This window comes from Rhynchophorus ferrugineus, unplaced genomic scaffold (assembly GCF_030347505.1).
Source record: "Rhynchophorus ferrugineus isolate W39M unplaced genomic scaffold, kcgeb_rfMv2 rfM1, whole genome shotgun sequence".
NCBI lineage: Eukaryota > Metazoa > Arthropoda > Insecta > Coleoptera > Curculionidae > Rhynchophorus > Rhynchophorus ferrugineus.
This window is the reverse complement of record NW_027472580.1, coordinates 93,702,876-93,722,986: the sequence shown is the minus strand read 5'-3', so window position 1 is coordinate 93,722,986 and position 20,111 is coordinate 93,702,876. Positions and strand designations below refer to the sequence as shown.

Here is a 20,111-nt window from a genome sequence, read left to right as displayed (position 1 = left end):
ACCTATTGGTGAAATATAAATTCAACTCAGTACACACAGAGTTATTCAATGTATACAGACATTAAGAATGGAAACGTCAAAATTGCATCTTCGAAAACATTGGAGACCCAGCTCAAACTCAGACAATAATTCAGACAACTTAGCAGTTAATCAATTAACTATTTTCAGACGATTACATATGAAAGAAGAGGTTCATAAACAAGAAAAGGTTTTTTATTATATTACGGATATTCGAAAAATCAAAATTTTGTTTCTTAGATACAATATTTTTATTTTATTTATATATTATAGAACCATTAGCCTCCGGAACTATTTAGGGTATATATACAGATATACAATATACAACACATTTGCAATATCAGTTAACAGTTAAAGTATACAATGTTATTACAAGGCCTGACGCATAGATGGCGCTACTAGAATTAAATCCTTATGTTTTTTAGTTAGCTCTAACCATCAAATAATGCATGTATAAATTTGACAGCTCTCGGGTTATTAGTTTGTGAATTATAGCATTTTGAGTGAAGCAACTTTTGTTATTGTGGAAAAAATGGATAAAAAGGAATTTCGCGTGTTGATAAAATATTACTTTTTGAAGAGAAAAAATACAGTTGAAGCAAAAACTTGGCTTGATGCCGAGTTTCCGGAGACTGGCCCAGGAAAAGGCCAACCATCCAGGAATAGTATGCTAAGTTTAGACGTGCTGAATTGAGCACCGAAGACGGTGAACGCAGTGGACGCCCAAAAGAGGTTGTTACCGAAGAAAACATTTAAAAAACCAAATGATTTTGATGATGACAAAATGATTTGAATGACCGTAAATTGAAATTGAATGAAATAGCAGATACTCTAAAGTTATCAAATGAAAGTGTACATCAAATCATTCACGAATATTTCGGTATGAGAAAGCTCAGTGCAAAGTGGGTGTGGCGCGAGATCACTTGACCAAAAACAACAACGAGTTGATGATTCGGAGCAGTGTCTAAAGGTTATCAACCGTAATAAACCCGAGTTTTTGCGTCGATATGTGACAATGAAACGTGGCTCCATCATTTCACTACGAAGTCCAATCGACAGTCATCCGAGTGGACTGCATACGATGAACCCGCTCCAAAGCGTGGGAAAACGCAACAGTCGCCTGCCAGGTTATGGCGTCGTACTTTGGGATGCGTATTGAATACTTTTCATTAACTACCTTGGAAAAACAAAGACCATCAACAGCGACTATTACATGGCGTTATTGGACCGTTTGAAGGACGAAATCGCCGAAAAACGACCGTATTTGAAGAAAAAGAAAATGCTGCTTGACCAAGACAATGCACCGTGTCACAAGTCAGTGAAAATGATGGTAAAAATCCATGAATTGGGCTTCGAATTGCTTCCTCATCCACCGTATTCTCCAGATTTGATCCCCAGCGACTATTTCCTATTCACAGATCTCAAAATAATGCTCGCTGGGAAGAAATTTTTGTCGAATGAAGAGGTGACCGCCGAAACTGAGACCTATTTGAAGCAAAGGGCAAATCGTACTACAAAAATGGTATCGAAAAGTTGGAGGGTCGCTATAATCAGTGTATCACCCTTGAAGGGAATTATGTTGAATAAATAAAACTAATTTTACCAAAATTATGTGTTTTACTATGGTAGGGCTGGGATGTTTCAATTGACCTATTATGTTGCAAGTATATTGCAGATGCATGTATATTCATATGGATGCTACAGTATAATGATCGCACAACCCATGACAGTGATAAGGATACAAGATATAAAAAATGTAAAGGAACATGCATGATATTACATAAATGGACACTATTATATTTCTAGTAGTAGTCCTGTTACGGTTAGAAAATTAATCAGCTTGTCCAGGTTCTCCAGCCTAAGGGACTGGTCCATCGTCCCTCCCAGGTTGACCAACCGTCTTTGCGAGTTGTATCTTCGGCATTCGGTTAGGACGTGTTTGGTAAACAGTGAGGAAGCACATTGGACGCACAGTGGCGGTCTTCTTCGACAATTTTTTAAAATTCATTTAAGCAATTTTCGAAAAGATACACATTGGTCTTCAAAATATGTCATTTCTATTATAAATATTTATATAATTAAACGGAAAACATGTCTTTCTAATGATAATAAGATTAGTGAATAAATGTTATTTCGATTAGTTTTCCCCATACAAAATAATCATTATATTTTTCTGTGATTGGTAATAAATGACTCATTAATCAGAAACCGAATGAATGAATATCCAATTAAACACCACCAAAAGTGGGGGATAATATTAAACGGCCAATTATAATCATAATTGATTAGCCTACGAGCCATTTAACCGAAGAAAGGATGAAAAGATCCACCCCAAACGGACAGGAGGGCGTCTATTCGCCCCCGAAGTGCCTCCGTGTTTATATGACCGAAAAAACTCGGCCGCACACCCGAACCGAACGAAAGTTTGTTCGATAATCCAGTCGTGATAGCCAGACCGACGTCCGGATTGCATTTCGTCAGGTAAATTGTTGTTTTCATGCACCGGCACCTCATCTAGCACTTGTCCATTGATTGCTCGTATGAACCGAACCCTCATCCGAAGTTCGCGTGATCGAATCCGATGGAAACGATAAAAAAATCCACGATCGATCGCCGGGAACTATCGGAATCACTCCCATCAATAAAACCGTTCGGTTTAATGACGATTTGATGTCTTCTTCTTGCCGATACGGTTATTTTAATCGGTTTTTTATTGGCCTACGTGTGTGCGGAACAGCATGGAATCATCATCGGCTTCTCCGAAAAAGATCTCATCCGAACCGAGACTGAGCATGCGCCAGGGCGCGATAGCCCTGAGGGGGATCACCAGGTTCATACATTGTGTGAGGAGCAGGAGCGTTATCGCCTCGGGTTCTGGGGCTAGCTCTAAGGGTGGCAGAGGCAAGGCGCGAAGAGCCAAGAGGATGGGCGAGAAGGAGGTGTACAAGTGCTCGCCGAAGCTGATGGAAAAACTCAAAAGGGATACGCTGCTTTCCAGGTTTGCTGACATTAATTACTTGATAGGTTTGTTGTAGTGAATAAATGTCAACAGAATTAGTGGTTATATGATTATTTGTTCAAAGCGAGACTGTCAAACGAGTTTATAAATTGCCAATTTAAACCAATGATCATGTTTCTCACATAATAGTATGTTATACTACTTTAAAGAGCTTTGACAATAACATAAGGACCGAAATATATTTGATATATAATATTAATAATGGTAATATATTTCTGTATATTGAAAAGCATGCAAACTGTCTCAAAAACTAACAGTCACTAAGCTTATTAAATTGCATTTAATTAAATCTAATTTAATTTCCATTCAGTTTCAATAATCACCAAAGTATTAATACATTTAAACTACTACACCACTGAACATTATAACAAAAGTATCATAAGACACTCAGTCAATTTATAGCTGCCATCCCAACAGAACTAGTTGTCCTTTAAGGAAAACCATTTATAAAGCCCTTTTCTAACTTGTTCGAAATTAGCGAACTACTGATCTGCATGCGCGTGTCCCATTGATGCTAAAAGTTGATAGTAGGACAGGGCAAGGTCTGGAGAGTATGCCTTGTGCGATAATATCTCTCATCCAAGTGCTGAACGCAATCTCAGTTATGTATTTCTTCATATTAAAAAGTGTGTCTTAAATGTTGCAAATTTTACACAAAAATAAATAATATTGAACACATTAACACATTTTTTTGGTAAAATTAGTTTTTTTTATTTAACATAATTCCCTTCAAGTACATTTTTGTAGTACGATTTGTCCTTTGGTTCAAAATAGACCTCAGTTTCGGCGATCACCTTTTCATTCGACGAAAATTTCTTCCCAGGGAGCATTCTTTTGAGATTTGAGAACAGGAAATAGTCGCTGGGGGCGGATTTGGTAAATACGGTGGATGAGGAAGCAATTCGAAACCCAATTCATGGATTTTTGCCATCGTTTTCACTGTCTTGTGACACGGTGCATTGTCTTGGTCAAGCAAACGGTCCAATAACGCTATGTAATAGCCGCTGTTGGTGGTCCTTCCTTTTTCAAGGTAGTCAACAAAAATTATTCCATGCGCATCCCAAAATACAGACGCCATAACTTTGCCAGCCGACTGTTGCGTTTTTCCAAGCTTTGGAGCGGGTTCATCGTGTACAGTCCACTCTGATGACTGTCGATTGGACTTCGGAGTGAAATAATGGAGCCATATTTCATCCATTGTCACATATCGATACAAAAACTGCGGGTTATTACGCTTGATCATCTTCAAACACTGCTCCGAGTCATCAACTCTTCGTTATTTTTGGTCCACAGTGACCAAGTTTTGCTTCAAGTGTATTCTTTCCCTTCAAAAAGCAATATTTTATCAACACGCGAAATTCCTTTTTATCCATTTTTTTCACAATAACAAAAGTTATAATTCTATAAGATGCTATAATTCACAAACTAATGATCTGACAGCTGTCAAATTTATGGACGCATCTTTTAAGGGTTAGGTTAGCGCCATCTACGTGTCAGGTCAGGGACTTTTCAATTGACCTGTTATTCATTGCATTATTACTAGTCGCTGCTAGGCTAACCTACAAATTGTCTTTACAATAAACTAATTTAGGTATATACCTAGGAGAATCCATCGGCCCTATCTTAGTCTCTGGTGTAATAATATTTATGTATTAACACGTTTTTCTATTAAATGCATCTTACTACACTACTCTACACAAGATCAAATGGTTTGACATAAAAAAACAACCATCATTTTCGCAGCTATATATAAAATTTTTACTTACTTGTTAATTACAAGTAAGTAAAAACATAATCATTTTAAAATTAGCATACAATACGCATAATCAATTGAAATGCCTATGTACATATATAGTGATCCAATCATATATTATGCCCATTCAAAGATATTTTGTACATACGTCATCAAGATGTCAATGTATCGCCTGCTGGAATTTGAAAATTTGTTTCAGAATCAGAGAATTTTCCTTCTCATTTTGGACACAATGCTGATTCGTTCGAACACGTAAACATCATCGTAAAGGGTCATTACCCTGTCAAAGTTGTCCTGTTGTCAGACGTATACAAAATTATTGAAAGCAATAGTGATAAGAGGTTATCACTCTAACCTATAAGTTATTTTGGCTGTAAAATTAACTGCAGTTTTTAGATGTACTATAATGTTAAAATAAATTATATTTGATAATATTTTTGTTCAATTATTTTATTTAGATTAGAATTTTCTTGTATATCAAAGCTCAACTGAACTAAAGCTCAAAATTGATGCAGCAACTTTGCGACATTTTGACGTCACAAATTTAGATTACTTATGTACAAAATAACTTTGAATAGACTATATATCTTGTTCATTTCCCTGTAGTTTGAAAGTCTAATATCCAAAACGTCATATTTCAAGGTTATGTTTCAACACATATCAGAAACAAAATGTATTAAAACTATTTAATTATAATTATTAAACTAGTTAGAATTATATTCTGACATATCGCTCAATACAATAAATTATGAATCTTCTACCATCTACATTACAATATAAACAGTAATTTCAATATTATCCAGTACTAATTTAAACATAAATAAAATTATGTATTTTCTTAAAATTTATTTATAATTCTATATTAGAATATTATTCTAACGACAAAGCTATAAAATATAAATAAGACTACATAGTTTATGTTTTTAACTGGAAAACATTTAAGTAGGTTTAACTATTGACAGCTGCGGTAGAACTTTTGATTTTGACATTTCATTTATTTATCGTTCATATGACATTTCGTTCTTTTAACATTTCAATTAATGAGAAATTAATACATATAATCTATTCAAAGTTTTTTGTACAATAATTGCCCACTGCAATTTGAAAATTCGTTTCAGAATCAGACAATATTTTCTTTCTTATTTTATTCTAGTTAAACAGAGACACAATGCTGTCTGATTAGTTCGCACACGTAAACTAATGAGCCTGTCAAAGTGGTCCGGTTGCCAAGTGTATGCTAAATTCTTGAAAGCAATAGTGATAAGAGGTTATAACTCTAACCTATAAACTATTGTGGCTGTATAATTAACAGTAGTTTTTAGTTGTACTATAATGTTAAAATAAATCAAATTTCATAACATTTTTCTTTAATTATTTTATTTAGATTATCATTTTGTTGTATGTCAAAGCCAAACCGAACTAAAACTCAGAGTTAATGCGGCAACATTGCAACGTGTTGACGTCACAAATTTAGATGACGTATGTACGAAATAACTTTGAATCAACTATAGTTTATGTTTTTAACTGAAGAACATTTCAGTAGGTTTAACTATTGACAGCTGCGGTAGTACTTCCGATTTTAACATTTCATTTATTTATCCTTCATATGATAGTTCATTCTTTCGACATTCCAGTCAATGACAAATTAATACATAATAAAGAATCCATTAAAACGATAGGAGGATTTGTTAAGATAATAGATATTAATTTTATCTCATTAAAGTTCTTAGCCTCCAAATATGAGAATAATTATAATTATACTACTAATTTACTATATAAGGGTTATCATAATTTTGCAATATGGTGATAAATAAGATTTAAACTATCATTTTCTTCGAAAGTTGTCTTTCGTGTATATGTACGATTCCAATATCGGATTTGCATACCTCGAACTATGTTATTCATAATTTATTTGACGCCGAACTATAAAATCACCATATAGATTTCTTTACATGAAAAAAGAGATAATATATCTTTTGGATTTCCTCAAAAACCGAATAAAAGAAATATCATTATGGCATATTTATGATAAAACTTTTACCGGCTTGTGTTCTACCTTAGAAAAAATATTCCTTCTATTTATTAGAGAGAGCTCTGTCTAGAAATCTATCAATTTAAAGGGGACGCAATATGAGGAAAGAGAGTTAGAAAACATATGAGTAATTTCGTGTTTTGTGGAAAGGAAACGAGTACCGAGAGTTAGAGATTAACAACAATCAAAATAATAGGTTCATTAAAAGTTTATCTCAAAACGTAACTGTTAAAGGTAATTTTTTATTAGGTTTTCATTATCGTTAAATATTATAAATGTCAAATAATAACATAAACAGTACAAAAACTATTAATGAAATATAAATAAAAAGTCTACTCTATCTGGTAAACCCGTTGATACAGGTACCTGGTTAATTAAATTGGAATACTTTCAGTGATAAAATGTCTAGCCCCTAATTTTCAATTGTAGAAAATATTCCGCTTCTATTTATTAAAAATAGTTCCGCCTGGGAATATTTAAATCCAACAGAAGGCAATTTCGCACAAAAGAATAAGAAAACATACGAGTAAGTTCGTGCTTTGTCTGGGCCAACAAAAACCAATCACGAAAGTAAACGAGCTCCGCGAGCTAGTGATAAATTAAAATAAACGAAAAAGTATACTTTAGATGTATATCTTTATAAACTTAACTGCTAAGTGTGCGTATTTTTGTATCAAATTTATTATTTTAATAATTATTCTGAATATTACATAATGTTGGCTTAAAACCAATGTATATAAATAAAAATGTCGACTCTATGTGGTAAACTCATTGATACAGGTATATTTACCCACTGATTGATTTAAAACAAAATAAATGATTTTCTATTTTGTTGTCAGTATTAATTATTTTTAAGTTGGCCAGAAAGCAATAACATTTTTCAGTAAATTGACTTTCTAGCAGATTTGCATGTTATTCACAATTTATTTGAGGCCCACAGTGACAGAGTAAATGACTTCAGTGAACTAGAGATAAACATAATCAAATAATTATATACTAAAATTTTTTCTATAAAGGTGAATTCTAAGTTTACGTATATTTGTACTAAATACTTATTATCACAATTAATGTTGCAAAATATTGGTACAAAAACATTGAATAGAAGCAAAAATATTAACTCTATCTCGTAAACTCCAAAAAGCGTGGATTTTACATGTACTAATTTTAAATTATTTGAAATTATTTCTTGATAATTTTCTTCTGTATTATAGGAATGAAATTGAAGCCTTGTATAAAATATACAAAAAATTGATCACCTTTAACAAGATTTCATCGAAAAACGCTGTGAAATCGCCTAGTTCAATTATGACCACAGCTACCACTGTCTCAGAGGTATAGTTAAAAACAATAATCAAGACAAAGACCGTCGTAACATATTGGTACATTCTAGGGCATTGACAGGACGGTATTTAGAGAAGTACTTCACAATACCTTTGACATAATCACCGAGAATATGTTGATGGAGAGGATTTTTTGTGTTTGGGACAAAATCAATGGCGGACTGATCACTTTGGAGAATTGGTTCCATGGAATGTCGTTATTTCTCAGGGGAAGCCTCACCAAACAGATAGAGTACTGTTTTGCCGTGTATGATCTCAACGGAGATGGATATATCACGAAAGATGAAATGTTCCTACTACTGAGGTATTTATTAGGTTATTTATGTCAGGTTATGCCATTTACCTCAAGTCAGCCTCACTTGTAAAGATATTATACCTTCAGAATATAAACCACAATATACTGAGCAGTTGATTGTTGATAGTGCCTGGTATATTTTCCTACTCCAAATGTACAATAATTTTATTGTTTTCATAGCCTAACCAAAAATCAGAAAGATATAATTTTGAATCAAAGTTTATTAAACAACAATATCAATATCAAGTACAACAATATAGTATACAAACGTAACGTAAACTATTTTTTCTGTTATCAGAAATTGTCTCATCAAATTTCCACAGGAAGAGGATCCGGAAGAAAGCGTAAGAGATCTGGTGGATATCATTCTGAAGAAGATGGACAAAGACAAGGACGGAAAAGTATCACTGACAGACTATAAAGAAACGGTGACCGGGGAGCCTTTACTTTTGGAGGCCTTTGGGAGATGCCTTCCCACCGAGGGATCGAAACTTACTTTCCTGGCTACTCTGAAATTTTAAAACCAACAACGAGAGAATCCAGCTTCATTGTCAAGCGTCAGGACGCTTCTTCTTCCAGTTGGTGTTTGAATTTTGTTTTTAACGCATTAGAAGTAACTGACACTTATATTCTCTATAATTCCTCTGCTCTTGAAATCTATGTTTTATTCCTCAAACCATTAAAGTTGTTTATTGCTATCAAGATGGTTATTTGTGGTTTGGTTCGGTATATTGGTTTAGTATTCATGCGACTTTAGTTCAATATAGACAAAATTCACTATCATCTGTCCACTATTACTTTAGTCTTATTCGCCATTATTTTTACCACTTCGGATCAACACCTTTAATCCTAATATATAACAATGTTGAAGTAGAATGAAAATTATTCAATGAAGGTAAAGCTGGAGCTATGACTAAATGTCCTGCTAATGATAAAACATCTTACTATTCAAGACCCTTTTAGTATGAGCCAGCAAAGTAATTAAGTTCTACTGGATATAATGATGCTTCTGTCACATTTAATGATCTACACCATCAGTTGACGATGAGATAATCATATAGGAAATATTCTTAACCATCAAGACTCTTTCCAATGTAAATCAGTAATAACCACATTACGGCAAATATTTCAACAATCCGGGAAATAAACTAAGAGTAATTCCTATTTATAGTCCTTGCAATAAGACAGCCAATGCACGTCATCAATACCGTTGAACGCCTTGCCAAATTCAGTTTATAAAAACGTATAATATCTTTTAAACTCGAAGCATTTTTCTTTCTCATTTTACTAATTACCACTACTCTAGTTACAAAGAGACAGAATGAAGACTGTATGTCCAAAGATATAACCAAATCTGTCTATAAAATTCGATTTGTGTTGGTACTGGTCGACACCGTTGTCGTATGTCAATGTAAATCTAATTAAACAACTCTAACCCATAAACTATTGTGGCTGTTTAATTAACTGTAGTTTAAGTCCTTCAATTAATATGTATTAAATATACATCAATGTTAAAATAAATTATATTTTATAACGTAATTTTTGTTTCATTATTTTAATTACATTAGTATTTTGTCGCCAGAGACAAAATAAACGAAAACTTAAATTTGGTGCGACAACATTTCATTATAAATTTTGATGTGCATTGGCTGTTTTATTGAAAGAACTATGGTTTTTTACTTAATCTTATTTAATATGCAGAACATACGATAAAGATTGATTTTTCAATTTTAAATAAGAAATATTATTTTTAAAAACTTTTATTCAAGAAAGCATTAACAGTGAGCAATGTTCGTAAACGTTCTGCCATTCCAAAGTAAATACAAAGTATTAATAAAATATGAAAATGTAATAAGTCGAACAAGGACAAAAATTATCGGACTATATGAAAATCCCAATTATTTAATTTAGAAAATTTAGTTTATCATTAAAAAACGTGAATTACTGTTTCGGCTAATATTTTACAAATTTATCGAAATTTTAAATAATAAATGAAATAGATTTCATATAAATATTATTTATGCAATTACAATAAAACGTTTTTCTTTCCTGGTTCTTATAAAGTCATAAATTTCCGATATAAAATCGGAAGTACAACAAAAAAAAGACAGAAAATGGATGTTCATTGTGGAAATTTATCAGGCAACGGGTTTGAACTTTTTTCCCATTTTATTAAATATGCTGTTCTGGCAAGCACCGAAAACAAGCGGTCGAATATCCGGCAAAAAGATGAGACATATGAGCAAGTTTCGTGTCTCCGCTCATGCAATGTCGAATATCACGAATGGCTTGTTCTATATTTAATATTTTCAAATCAAAGTTATTCGAACGCAGCGCCGTTCACCATAATTGTATTTAATTTGTATTTTTCTTCCACGACAATGATGGCAAATGAACGATCAAAATGGAATAAAAAAAGGTCACCGGGTGAAACTCCTGCTTCGATTATATGGTTTGATTAATAAAATTACCTTTTACTATGCTACGTGAAAATATAATTAATTATATTGAACATAAAATGTCATAGACGAAATATTTATTTTAATGTTTCCCATCGCTATTTCTTATCGATCGCTATTTATCTCCTTTCTTCTAGCTCCATATTTATTCATGATTAATTAAACACTATTTATATAAATTATAGTATTTTGAAAAATATATAGTAGCAAATATAATAATTTAAAGTATATTTCTGCATATCGATTATGTGCACTCACCATTTTGTAGTAGTTCTATATTAACTATTTATTTTTAATCTTTTAATGTACCAAAAACTACGACAATAAACTGTAAATGAATCTCCAAAGATTCTGAGAAATAAATGAATCTAATAGACATATGTGATACTCAAATCATATATTCAAATATAAGTTCTGATTAATGAAAATAATGTTAATTGAATTTTCAATATTATATTTATTTATTTCTGTATATTTCTGCAATTTATAACTAATTATACTAGACTTCTGCAAATTAAAATAGATTAAAATCAAAGACTTTTAAGTTTAAAAATAACAAGTTATATAAAATTAATTTGTACCACCTTCACCATTTTTGTCGCTCTTACCTTATTCACCTTTAAAATCTTTTGATGTACTAAAAGCAATAACATAATAATAAACTAAAATTGAAGGCTTCACTAGAAGCGAACCTTCCAAGGTGCCATGAAACCAATTAATGTCAGATACACTAAATAAATAATAATAATAGTTTAATGACAATGCAGAAGTAAAATAATAAAAATAAATATTGAGGTAAAACAATAAAGGATATTTATTTACACCAATATCAATTTTACCTTCAAATTTCAATCAATTTCACAGACATCCATATTGTCTGTGAGCTTTCAAATCACTATAATGAAGTATCAAAAGGCAAACGGTTTTAACAGAATCATACAAAAGATTAAATAATTAAACAGAATAGTCATATTTAAAGATTACTATACAACGCATTCACCAATTTGTGCAATTTTGTAATTATTTTCTTTCAGTATTTTATCACATACTTAAAACGACTTCAATTTTTGAATAAACTCATAATTTATCATTTCTCAGCACCTTCACCAATTAATTTAATTAATTGGGGACGTGTTGAAGTGGAAGAGCATAATATTCTAAAAAAGGAACATTATACTCTGGTGTCCTTATATATAACAAAGAAGCTCAAAGATGAAAAATGCTTTCTTTGTTTAAATTTTGATTAATAAAAGTAAGCTTTTATATAGAAGAATATATTTCCAAAAATATATAGGTTTTACAAATATGAATAGAATTATCTTACTAATTTATCCATATACTTCAGTCATATTCCCTTACTTTAACTTTGATAAAAATTAAGAATACTACTTATATAATTGTAATATCACATGTTGTTTTCTAATATCATTGCCACAGGTACTTAACTATACCGTATACCACATATTTTAAGTACAAATACAAAATCTGCCTCAACAGTATATGAAACTAGGATTAATTATAAACTATGTATAACGATAAATTGAACTTGAACAAAAAAGGCAACAAAAAAGGATTTATTTTTGTACATCACCATTATCCACCTGCACCTTCACCAATTCCTTTAACTCCCTGTCCTTTTCGATGGCTAGGTTCTTCGGTTCTAATCTTTTCCTGAAAAAGAACAACCACAATAAACTGCCCATCATCATACTGGAGGTGAGGCAATAGGTCCACAAGGTGCCAAACTCCTCATAAATATAGGTAACAAAGACAGGTCCCATTACTCTGGAACAGCATCCAGACCCGACTAATAGGCCCATCCAAACACCCTGTCAAAAAAAAAACGTTAATTAATATCCGTTATGTTAAACAAAAGGGTGATTTACTTGAGGCCTGGATCCGAGACTTTTTGAAAACAGAGTTTGTATTAATGTTACACCAATAGGATATCCCATTACTGTTAACAGGTACCCGGCAAGAAACTGGGCATAGGTCATGGCAGGAGTCCAGTTACACCACACTTGATTTGAGGGACATCCTAAAAGCTCTTCTCCACAATCCAGAGTCATGTGTCTCACTTGGGTCTCATTATTAATATTAGGTACTAATGTTCTATCAAATAATAAAGATGCAGTTTGTAAAGCACCAACTAAATTATTAATTAAGTTACCTATTATATTGAAGCAATGAGTAGTTTATGTTATTGATATCCAGAAATTTGTCTGATGATATATTTTTCAGTGCTTGATCACAATAAGATGACAAATTGAATTTTAAGTTGACGTCATACATTTTGGGCGTCGGACCACTGTATGGGATAAAAATCTGGAAAAATATTTACGAGTTATGGCAGGTTGTTTAAGATAAATCAAACGAACCATGTTTGATATGAAAACTGATAAAAATCCTATCCAAACCATCAGTTTCACTTCGGAGAACCTTTTGGAAAGAGGAGAAATAGATGCGAAAGTTACTATGGAAATCATGGCACCAACGGACATGATCACTCCCATGTTCCATAGCGATTCTTTCTTCGACCAACCCATTTGATCCATTGTCAGTGGTGTCCCTGTGAAAATATCGTTGGTTTGGACTGTATTGAATAATGTTAAATGTAAATATTTATCAATTCAATGTATTTGTTGGAAATTATTATATAAATCTGGATCCAATAATTTTTCTCGCCAAAAAATCGTATAAACGTAACAATTTTAATACAGCAATCGGAAGGCGGCCACATTAAACCATAAGGTTTTTCAAGAACTAGTCAATGTTTGTCAATGTCTGTCTGTCAATGTGTTGAAGGATTCATTGTTCTTTAAAATATATCAATAGAAAATTGTATAGAAAATAACACCAACTTAAAATAATTATTTACAAAAATTATTATACATCATCAAAAAAGATGATATTAACGCATCCATCATAGTGTCCTAATAAATGGTTAAAATTGAGATTGATCATCTATACTCTTTCATACACCACAACCTATGCTGATAACAGTACTACTTACCCAGGGTCTCCAGAATCATAAAATTGAACACCATAACAAAGAAGGCGATAATAAAGGTCCAGGCCGAGAAATAATCGGGCCTGATGCCTTTCCAGCTATCGTCTTCGGGGCCCTTTTTCTGCTTCGCCATGACCTCCTTGGCGGAGATGTTATGTTCTTTGAACATATGCGGCATGAAGAAATATGTGTTCAGTAAGGCCAGAAGAACGTTGATCCATCCTGGAAAAATTCTCAAAATAACATAATGAAACGCCTTTTTCTCGGGATGCCTTACCGGTGGCAGTATACATATTGAATCTGAGTTTGTGTGGCAGAATCCAGACCCCATCGTAGCCCAGAGGCACCACCGCTGCCTGTATAGCCGGTCCAACGACAAATCCCAGCACTTGAGCGAGGGATATCATGGACACAGCTTTGGTACGTTCGGAAAGCATTGTCGCTGCTGATAAATAAGCACGACAAGCTGCGATATTCGCTGTAAAATCATAGCGAACATTATCGTGTTTTCTTCGTTTATTCAAAAAACTTACCTGAACTTACCCCGACCAAAAACCTACTCCACAACATCCAGTGTTTCACGTGGCTATCAAACAACTCTAAACAAGAATATACGGAACTGGCAAAACCAAAAAGTAGTAAAGACGCAATTACTGGAAGACGAATCGAGCCCAGTTTATTGGACCACCATCCTATCAACGGAGAAAAACACATTTGAGCGAAAGGATTAGCTGCCACAATAAAACCCATAAACTCCTTTCCAGCCGAAGGATCGAGCTGTAAACAATATATCATCAAAACCCTTTGTGATCAGTTCGTCTGGTGTATATTTGCCTTGTCCAAATACGGCCAGACACCTGTTACAACAACACTGAATCCCAGTGACATCAAAAACATCGTGAAATATATGACATATATCGATCTCCAGCGCTCCTTGTATTCTTCAATGGTTTCTAAGCTTTCATCGATGTTGGTCTTATTAGTACTGGATGATTTAGAGAAGCATCGGACTTTTTTAAACCACGACATGGTAGAGGAATCGATATCTTAAATAAAGCATAATTAGAGTTTCTATTCTCTTGCAATTAAAGTTAAAAATAAGAGTTATCTTAATCAGTCAAAAATACCATTCTAAATTATCTTTTTGTGGACCATTCTCATGTGACTAATTATTTTTTAATATCAACTGTATTTTAGTCACGGAATCACATTCCATAAAATAAACCGGAAATGTACAGATAAATTCGTTAGTACAAAGAGAATTGCTATTTTAACTCACTGCTACAAAATTACAGAAAACAAGGCAATTTCAAATTAACAAAACGGTGGTATTTAGTGATAAATTATACCTTATAAAATAGCGTCGAAGTCCAGTTTGGCATCTTACAAAATAATACTAGATCCGTCGATCCGTAAATATATATATACAAAAGGTTTAACTCTGATTAAGCTGATTAAAATATGTTAATTGCCGTATGTGTATTCGAAAATTAATTGTTTAATTCAGTTAGTTTCCATGTATATGACTTTCGGATTAAAAAAACATACACACGCGCAAATTTAAACATATATTATTTGCCAATTTTACGAGTCAAAAATAGACACCCTTACATTTAGATTTGTTTAATTTCCAAAATGATATATGAACTCACCTTGGAAGAAAGGAAATATTAAAAGTAAAAAAGCTACACCTTCGAGGTCTTCTCGCTTGCCTCAGGTAACACATTGAGTGCAGTTTGGCTTACACGACGAATACATTTTCATTCACATTTTAATAGATTAGGAAATTTTAAACAAACACATTTTTAACATATCGCGTTTGACAAAGGAATTATATTCGGGGATAACTGTGACACAAACCATATGATAGACCAAACAAATGTACACTTTCTTTTTGTTTCGAAACAAGAAACCTTCAAACTGGTTGTCTGTAGCTGGTATGCTTGGTTGTCTAAGACTGCATAAATATTCGGAAAAGCCAGTTCAAGTACGAAATATTATTTATATATGCTTTAATAAGCTCTATATAAATTTGTTTAATAAAACAATCCTTCAAGACTGTTACTCTAATAGTCATAGTGATAACTTATTTTGATTTGTCTAAATACAATACAAATAATAAAATGTGCTAAGTAATCTTGTGATATTTACATTATACTTTTATTCCTTATTCAAATTATTAAATATCCAGTAGTTTTAAATATTTATATGTTCCGTGATTTTAAACAAAAAATAGGTATTCCAGGTAAAATAACTTTGTTTATAATTGGAAATCATGTGATTATTAGAATTCATTTACACAAAAATAAAGATGGAAATTGAAATAATATATTAAGTGGTTTTATTTAAGACATCATATTAAAACATAATATTTAAAAAATAGGTAATACTTTATTAAGAATTATTATAAATTAGCTAGTTTGTCATTGCATTGGTTAGTGTCCCTCAGAAGACCAATTACTTTGGCTTCTAAGTCAAACAAATGATCATCTTGAGCTTCTGGAACAACTTCCCGCATTACTCTAGCTAAATTGCAGACATAGTCTATGTTATGGCCACTAGGTCCTATTGATTTCACCACTTGATTGGCTATTGCATCTAAATCAGCATACCCTGCATAGTTAGGGTTATCACACGATGCTAAATAAATGGTCATATTAAAAGGTTCCATTGTTAAATCTTTGGGATAAAACATCACATGTTTTCTTTCATAACCACCCTTTTCTCTAAAGTCTAAATGCTTAACTACATCTTCAATATCATTGTCTTTTATCTTGTATGCTATGCCATACACTTTTGTCTCTGGTGATGCTGGAATAAGAGTTACTACTCGTCCTGGGTTGTCCGGAGTTCCTCTATGATCAGTACTATGCTGATAAAATCTCCTTTCATAGCCCTTAATATAACCAATCACTTGTTCTTCAAATGGGAAATCAACTTTCCACATTAACGAACCGTACCCAAATACCCACATTATTTACTGCAAGAAAAGTGATTCTATAAAACTTATGTTAATAACATATAATTAAAAACACTGAAGTCTACAATTATAACCAAACATTTCAATATTATAAATATTAGTCGCTAACCTATAGTAAGTGGCAAAATTTAAATAAATACAATAAATGTCAATGTTTGTCGCGTCAATTTTGGTTAATAGATTACTTTATACATTATGGGCTGGCTATATTTATGTAGCTTTACATATGTTTTATAATAATATATTATTAGGAACTTAAATATTATTAAATTATATTGGTATAAATAACTATAACCGACAAAATTTTACAAAAATTATAAAATAATATGTGAACTATAATATGGTACAATGTTATATGACCGGTAATACTCTGTCGGGGTAACAGAACAAACTAAAAATCTATTTTTTAAACTATTTGTATTTATTATTTCTGTTTATTTATTAATGATGTATAATGTTTTCTTTTATGTTATTATTTTAAGCTTTTAGGCAATCTTTAATATTTCCGCGTTATGCAACTCTTTTTACTTCAAAATAAGCAATTAAATCGATTTTGTTCAACATTAACACATTTGACTATATCGATATATTCAAATATATTTCGATAATAATCCAAGGAACTCATTTTTATATTTGTGTGATATACGATTCCGTTTTTTAATAATTTAGATACAAAATGAATTTTATGAATACGGAGTTAATGGATTCTTTTCTCTCAGCCTTTTGTGGAGCCATTGCAGTTACATACGGCGAATTATACGATATATACCTAATGCCAGTAATTTCTTTGTTAGATGTGTTTTTTTGTTATTGTAACGATCAAAATGTTTTTTAGTTAGACAAAATGGGTGGATTTGGAGATATCATTGAGTTTTCTATGATAACATATTTTTTCATTTTTAGCGGTATATTTTGCTTGGTATTTTTTATCAAAGCACTTATGGATTCACATAATCCACTAATACCTGCATATGTCACTGCAGATATATTTACAATACTTTCAGTAAGTGAGTGTGTGAATGGGTGCAACTTTCTTCATTGATATTTCTCGTATTTTAGTATATATTTACTCTATATGCTTTTGGACAAGTCACATTAAATCGTTGGTATTCATTACTAAATACAATAATGTCAAGTGTACTCATATCAGGAGCTATGTTTCGATTCTGCATTTATATATGGCATACTTATAATCGATACAACAATTAAAAACTACAAATGTATCCAACATATATATGTGCAATTTATTCATAAAAGGCAAATGTATTTGTTCAGAAAATGAACTAGGAAACTTTGACATATAAGTGGAAAGAAAATCAGATCGTACTGGGTTTATCTAAGTAGATATTGAAAGCCTTATCCTGAACTAATCAACAATATTGAGTGTTTTAATTGTTGATATTTGTGCTGCTTAAATAATTACACGTGGAAACTGTTATCCTTATAAAGGATAAATCAATGTTACTGTTTGGTCTTAGATGATCATATTTTCAATATCTTCTGTATGTAAGAAAAGTGAAACTGAAATTTGTCTGCAGTAATGTCAGGTCGGTTCATAAATGAAAACAGTTGAATGTTTTTGATAACTCTCAAACCACATCAAATTTTTTTAGATATCATGGAGGATTTTATCAAGTTCATGGAGTAAGTCATGACTTTATACAGACTTAAAAATAATGTCTTTTTTCAACCAGGGTTTGATTTGATCAGGCCTGTTGTTAACTTCAAGTCTGTGGAGTGACTGCCTTACAAGACCATTTTTTGAAGTCAGTCTGATTATATCTATGAATGGGTCTTTGTTTGGATTTTAGAATCACAGAGAATAATTAAAATCACTCGTGTTCTCAGTAGACTTAATATGAGTACACCACTAATTACTATTTGTATATGTATTTATATTGTATTCAATAAATAATTGTTATTAATATGTTAATGAGTAATATTATAATATTAATGTTAAAAAAATAAGAACTGGATACATAATACATTATCAAAGGACGCTTTTATTTAATTTCTTTTGTCTTCTAGGTTTCGTGTTTAGATGTTTAAAAAAAAAAATTTTGAGGCTTTATTCATAGATATGTTTATTTTCATTTGCTAGTCAGACTTCAGATATGGTTATAGATATTAAATACGGTCTTGGTATAAGTTTATATATTTTCAAAATTTACACCGTTAAGAATTTGTCCTTAAGATAATTTTTTTAAATTTCGATTTATTTGTGGAGTTTTCTGACAAATTGACAAAAAGTTTATTTTGAGGAAACTCAAAACAATAATGAATTTTAATTATTCAATGTCAATAATCATTAATTAAGCTTTTGCTGAAATTATATGAATTAGTGACACAGGTCATTTATATTGCTAATTGTTTATTGGTAACGAAGCTGATCCATTTGCTGCCAGATGCAAGGAAGTTCTGAACTGCGGCAGACTTGTAAAAGAACGGAACGAGAATAGATGTGTGGATAAGTGATTGCTGATCTTAGGATCTCCAAACCAGAGGACCTCTTTAGGGTGTTATTAAGGGGACTGAAAGAAGACCTAGAGAAAAAACAAAAGGGAAGTACTACTCGTATTAACTACTATTAGCGGTAGCTACTTTATCTCACCGAAAAAAAAAATTGTAGTATGATTATTAAGCTATACGTATTTTAGTGTTGTTTATCTACTTCAAAATGGAAAAAGCAAATTGATATTATTAATACAAAACATTATTCGCGTTTTTATTATTTTTTTCAATATTTTTGTAGAGTGTATGTTTGTGTGTATTTTATTCAGGCTCTGCTTCTATCCGAAATTAATCGAAATACATCAGATTTAGTTATAGCGTCAGATAGGGATTTTAATAAGTAGCGTTTAGTCTGTAATGAGCAACAGCATGTTTATTTAAACGGTTCCATTAAGATTTTTACGGATTTTGCTGATATTAGGTGGGAATAGTTTTGTCACAGCAGAACTTATGAGAATTCTAGACGACAAATTGAACCAAGTCTCTTTTGAAGTCAGTTTTATACCATTTAGGATGTTTTCCATAGACCAGAACTGTACTATGCCAAAATGTGATTTAGTAGTGATCTAGTCTAGTATAGTGGTGATGGACAGAATGCCTTTTTTGCTTTTCAGTAGTATAAAAATTATTTAATACTCTTAAAACATCGATATTATGAAAAATCTGTCAAGGCAACAAATCAAATATGAAAATT

At 31.8% G+C, this 20,111-nt stretch overlaps 4 protein-coding genes across 7 annotated transcripts; 2 read left to right on the top strand and 2 right to left on the bottom strand.

The window, feature by feature from the left end:
* Positions 1 to 2,291: 2,291 nt before the first annotated feature.
* On the top strand, positions 2,292 to 9,996 carry LOC143192660 (calaxin). Of its 2 annotated transcripts, XM_076398139.1 has the most exons (5): positions 2,293 to 2,499; positions 2,756 to 3,016; positions 8,034 to 8,154; positions 8,213 to 8,466; positions 8,756 to 9,996. In XM_076398139.1, the coding sequence occupies exons 2-5, from the start codon at positions 2,757 to 2,759 to the stop codon at positions 8,976 to 8,978; spliced, it is 858 nt and encodes a 285-aa protein (XP_076254254.1). In that variant the 5' UTR covers positions 2,293 to 2,499; position 2,756; the 3' UTR covers positions 8,979 to 9,996. The 2 variants fall into 2 exon arrangements, with proteins under 2 accessions (XP_076254260.1, XP_076254254.1); XM_076398145.1 differs by having other exon boundaries at positions 2,292 to 3,016.
* Positions 9,997 to 12,174: 2,178 nt separating this feature from the next.
* On the bottom strand, positions 12,175 to 15,903 carry Cln7 (CLN7/MFS domain-containing 8). Of its 3 annotated transcripts, XM_076398118.1 has the most exons (10): positions 15,276 to 15,462; positions 15,054 to 15,207; positions 14,761 to 14,972; positions 14,460 to 14,703; positions 14,204 to 14,404; positions 13,930 to 14,148; positions 13,295 to 13,485; positions 13,087 to 13,241; positions 12,803 to 13,028; positions 12,175 to 12,745 (listed from the first exon to the last, which is right to left on the bottom strand). In XM_076398118.1, exons 3-10 carry the CDS (start codon positions 14,953 to 14,955, stop codon positions 12,491 to 12,493), a joined length of 1,686 nt encoding a protein of 561 aa, XP_076254233.1. In that variant the 5' UTR covers positions 14,956 to 14,972; positions 15,054 to 15,207; positions 15,276 to 15,462; the 3' UTR covers positions 12,175 to 12,490. The 3 variants fall into 3 exon arrangements, with proteins under 3 accessions (XP_076254233.1, XP_076254217.1, XP_076254227.1); XM_076398102.1 differs by lacking the exons at positions 15,054 to 15,207; positions 15,276 to 15,462 and adding an exon at positions 15,579 to 15,903; XM_076398112.1 differs by lacking the exon at positions 15,054 to 15,207 and having other exon boundaries at positions 15,276 to 15,422.
* Positions 15,904 to 16,297: 394 nt separating this feature from the next.
* Positions 16,298 to 17,053, bottom strand: LOC143192650 (putative glutathione-specific gamma-glutamylcyclotransferase 2). Its single transcript, XM_076398129.1, has one exon. It carries the CDS (start codon positions 16,898 to 16,900, stop codon positions 16,331 to 16,333), a length of 570 nt encoding a protein of 189 aa, XP_076254244.1. The 5' UTR covers positions 16,901 to 17,053; the 3' UTR covers positions 16,298 to 16,330.
* A 431-nt stretch (positions 17,054 to 17,484) lies between these two features.
* On the top strand, positions 17,485 to 18,258 carry LOC143192625 (uncharacterized). Its single transcript, XM_076398091.1, has 3 exons — positions 17,485 to 17,684; positions 17,742 to 17,909; positions 17,966 to 18,258. The coding sequence occupies exons 1-3, from the start codon at positions 17,583 to 17,585 to the stop codon at positions 18,113 to 18,115; spliced, it is 420 nt and encodes a 139-aa protein (XP_076254206.1). The 5' UTR covers positions 17,485 to 17,582; the 3' UTR covers positions 18,116 to 18,258.
* The last annotated feature ends 1,853 nt before the right edge of the window (positions 18,259 to 20,111 follow it).

Bases quoted from the DNA above. Each gene is read 5' to 3' on its own strand.
- LOC143192625 (XM_076398091.1), top strand. From the start codon at position 17,583: ATGAATTTTATGAATACGGAGTTAATGGATTCTTTTCTCTCAGCCTTT. The intron at 17,685-17,741 runs GTAATTTCTTTG...AATGTTTTTTAG, and splicing joins ACGATATATACCTAATGCCA to TTAGACAAAATGGGTGGATT. The intron at 17,910-17,965 runs GTAAGTGAGTGT...CTCGTATTTTAG, and splicing joins ATATATTTACAATACTTTCA to TATATATTTACTCTATATGC.
- Cln7 (XM_076398102.1), bottom strand. From the start codon at position 14,955: ATGTCGTGGTTTAAAAAAGTCCGATGCTTCTCTAAATCATCCAGTACT. The intron at 14,149-14,203 runs GTAAGGCATCCC...GAATTTTTCCAG, and splicing joins CAATATGTATACTGCCACCG to GATGGATCAACGTTCTTCTG. The intron at 13,242-13,294 runs GTTCGTTTGATT...ATATTTTTCCAG, and splicing joins CAGTTTTCATATCAAACATG to ATTTTTATCCCATACAGTGG.
- LOC143192660 (XM_076398145.1), top strand. From the start codon at position 2,757: ATGGAATCATCATCGGCTTCTCCGAAAAAGATCTCATCCGAACCGAGA. The intron at 8,155-8,212 runs GTATAGTTAAAA...GGTACATTCTAG, and splicing joins CAGCTACCACTGTCTCAGAG to GGCATTGACAGGACGGTATT. The intron at 8,467-8,755 runs GTATTTATTAGG...TTCTGTTATCAG, and splicing joins GAAATGTTCCTACTACTGAG to AAATTGTCTCATCAAATTTC.
- LOC143192650 (XM_076398129.1), bottom strand. From the start codon at position 16,900: ATGTGGGTATTTGGGTACGGTTCGTTAATGTGGAAAGTTGATTTCCCA.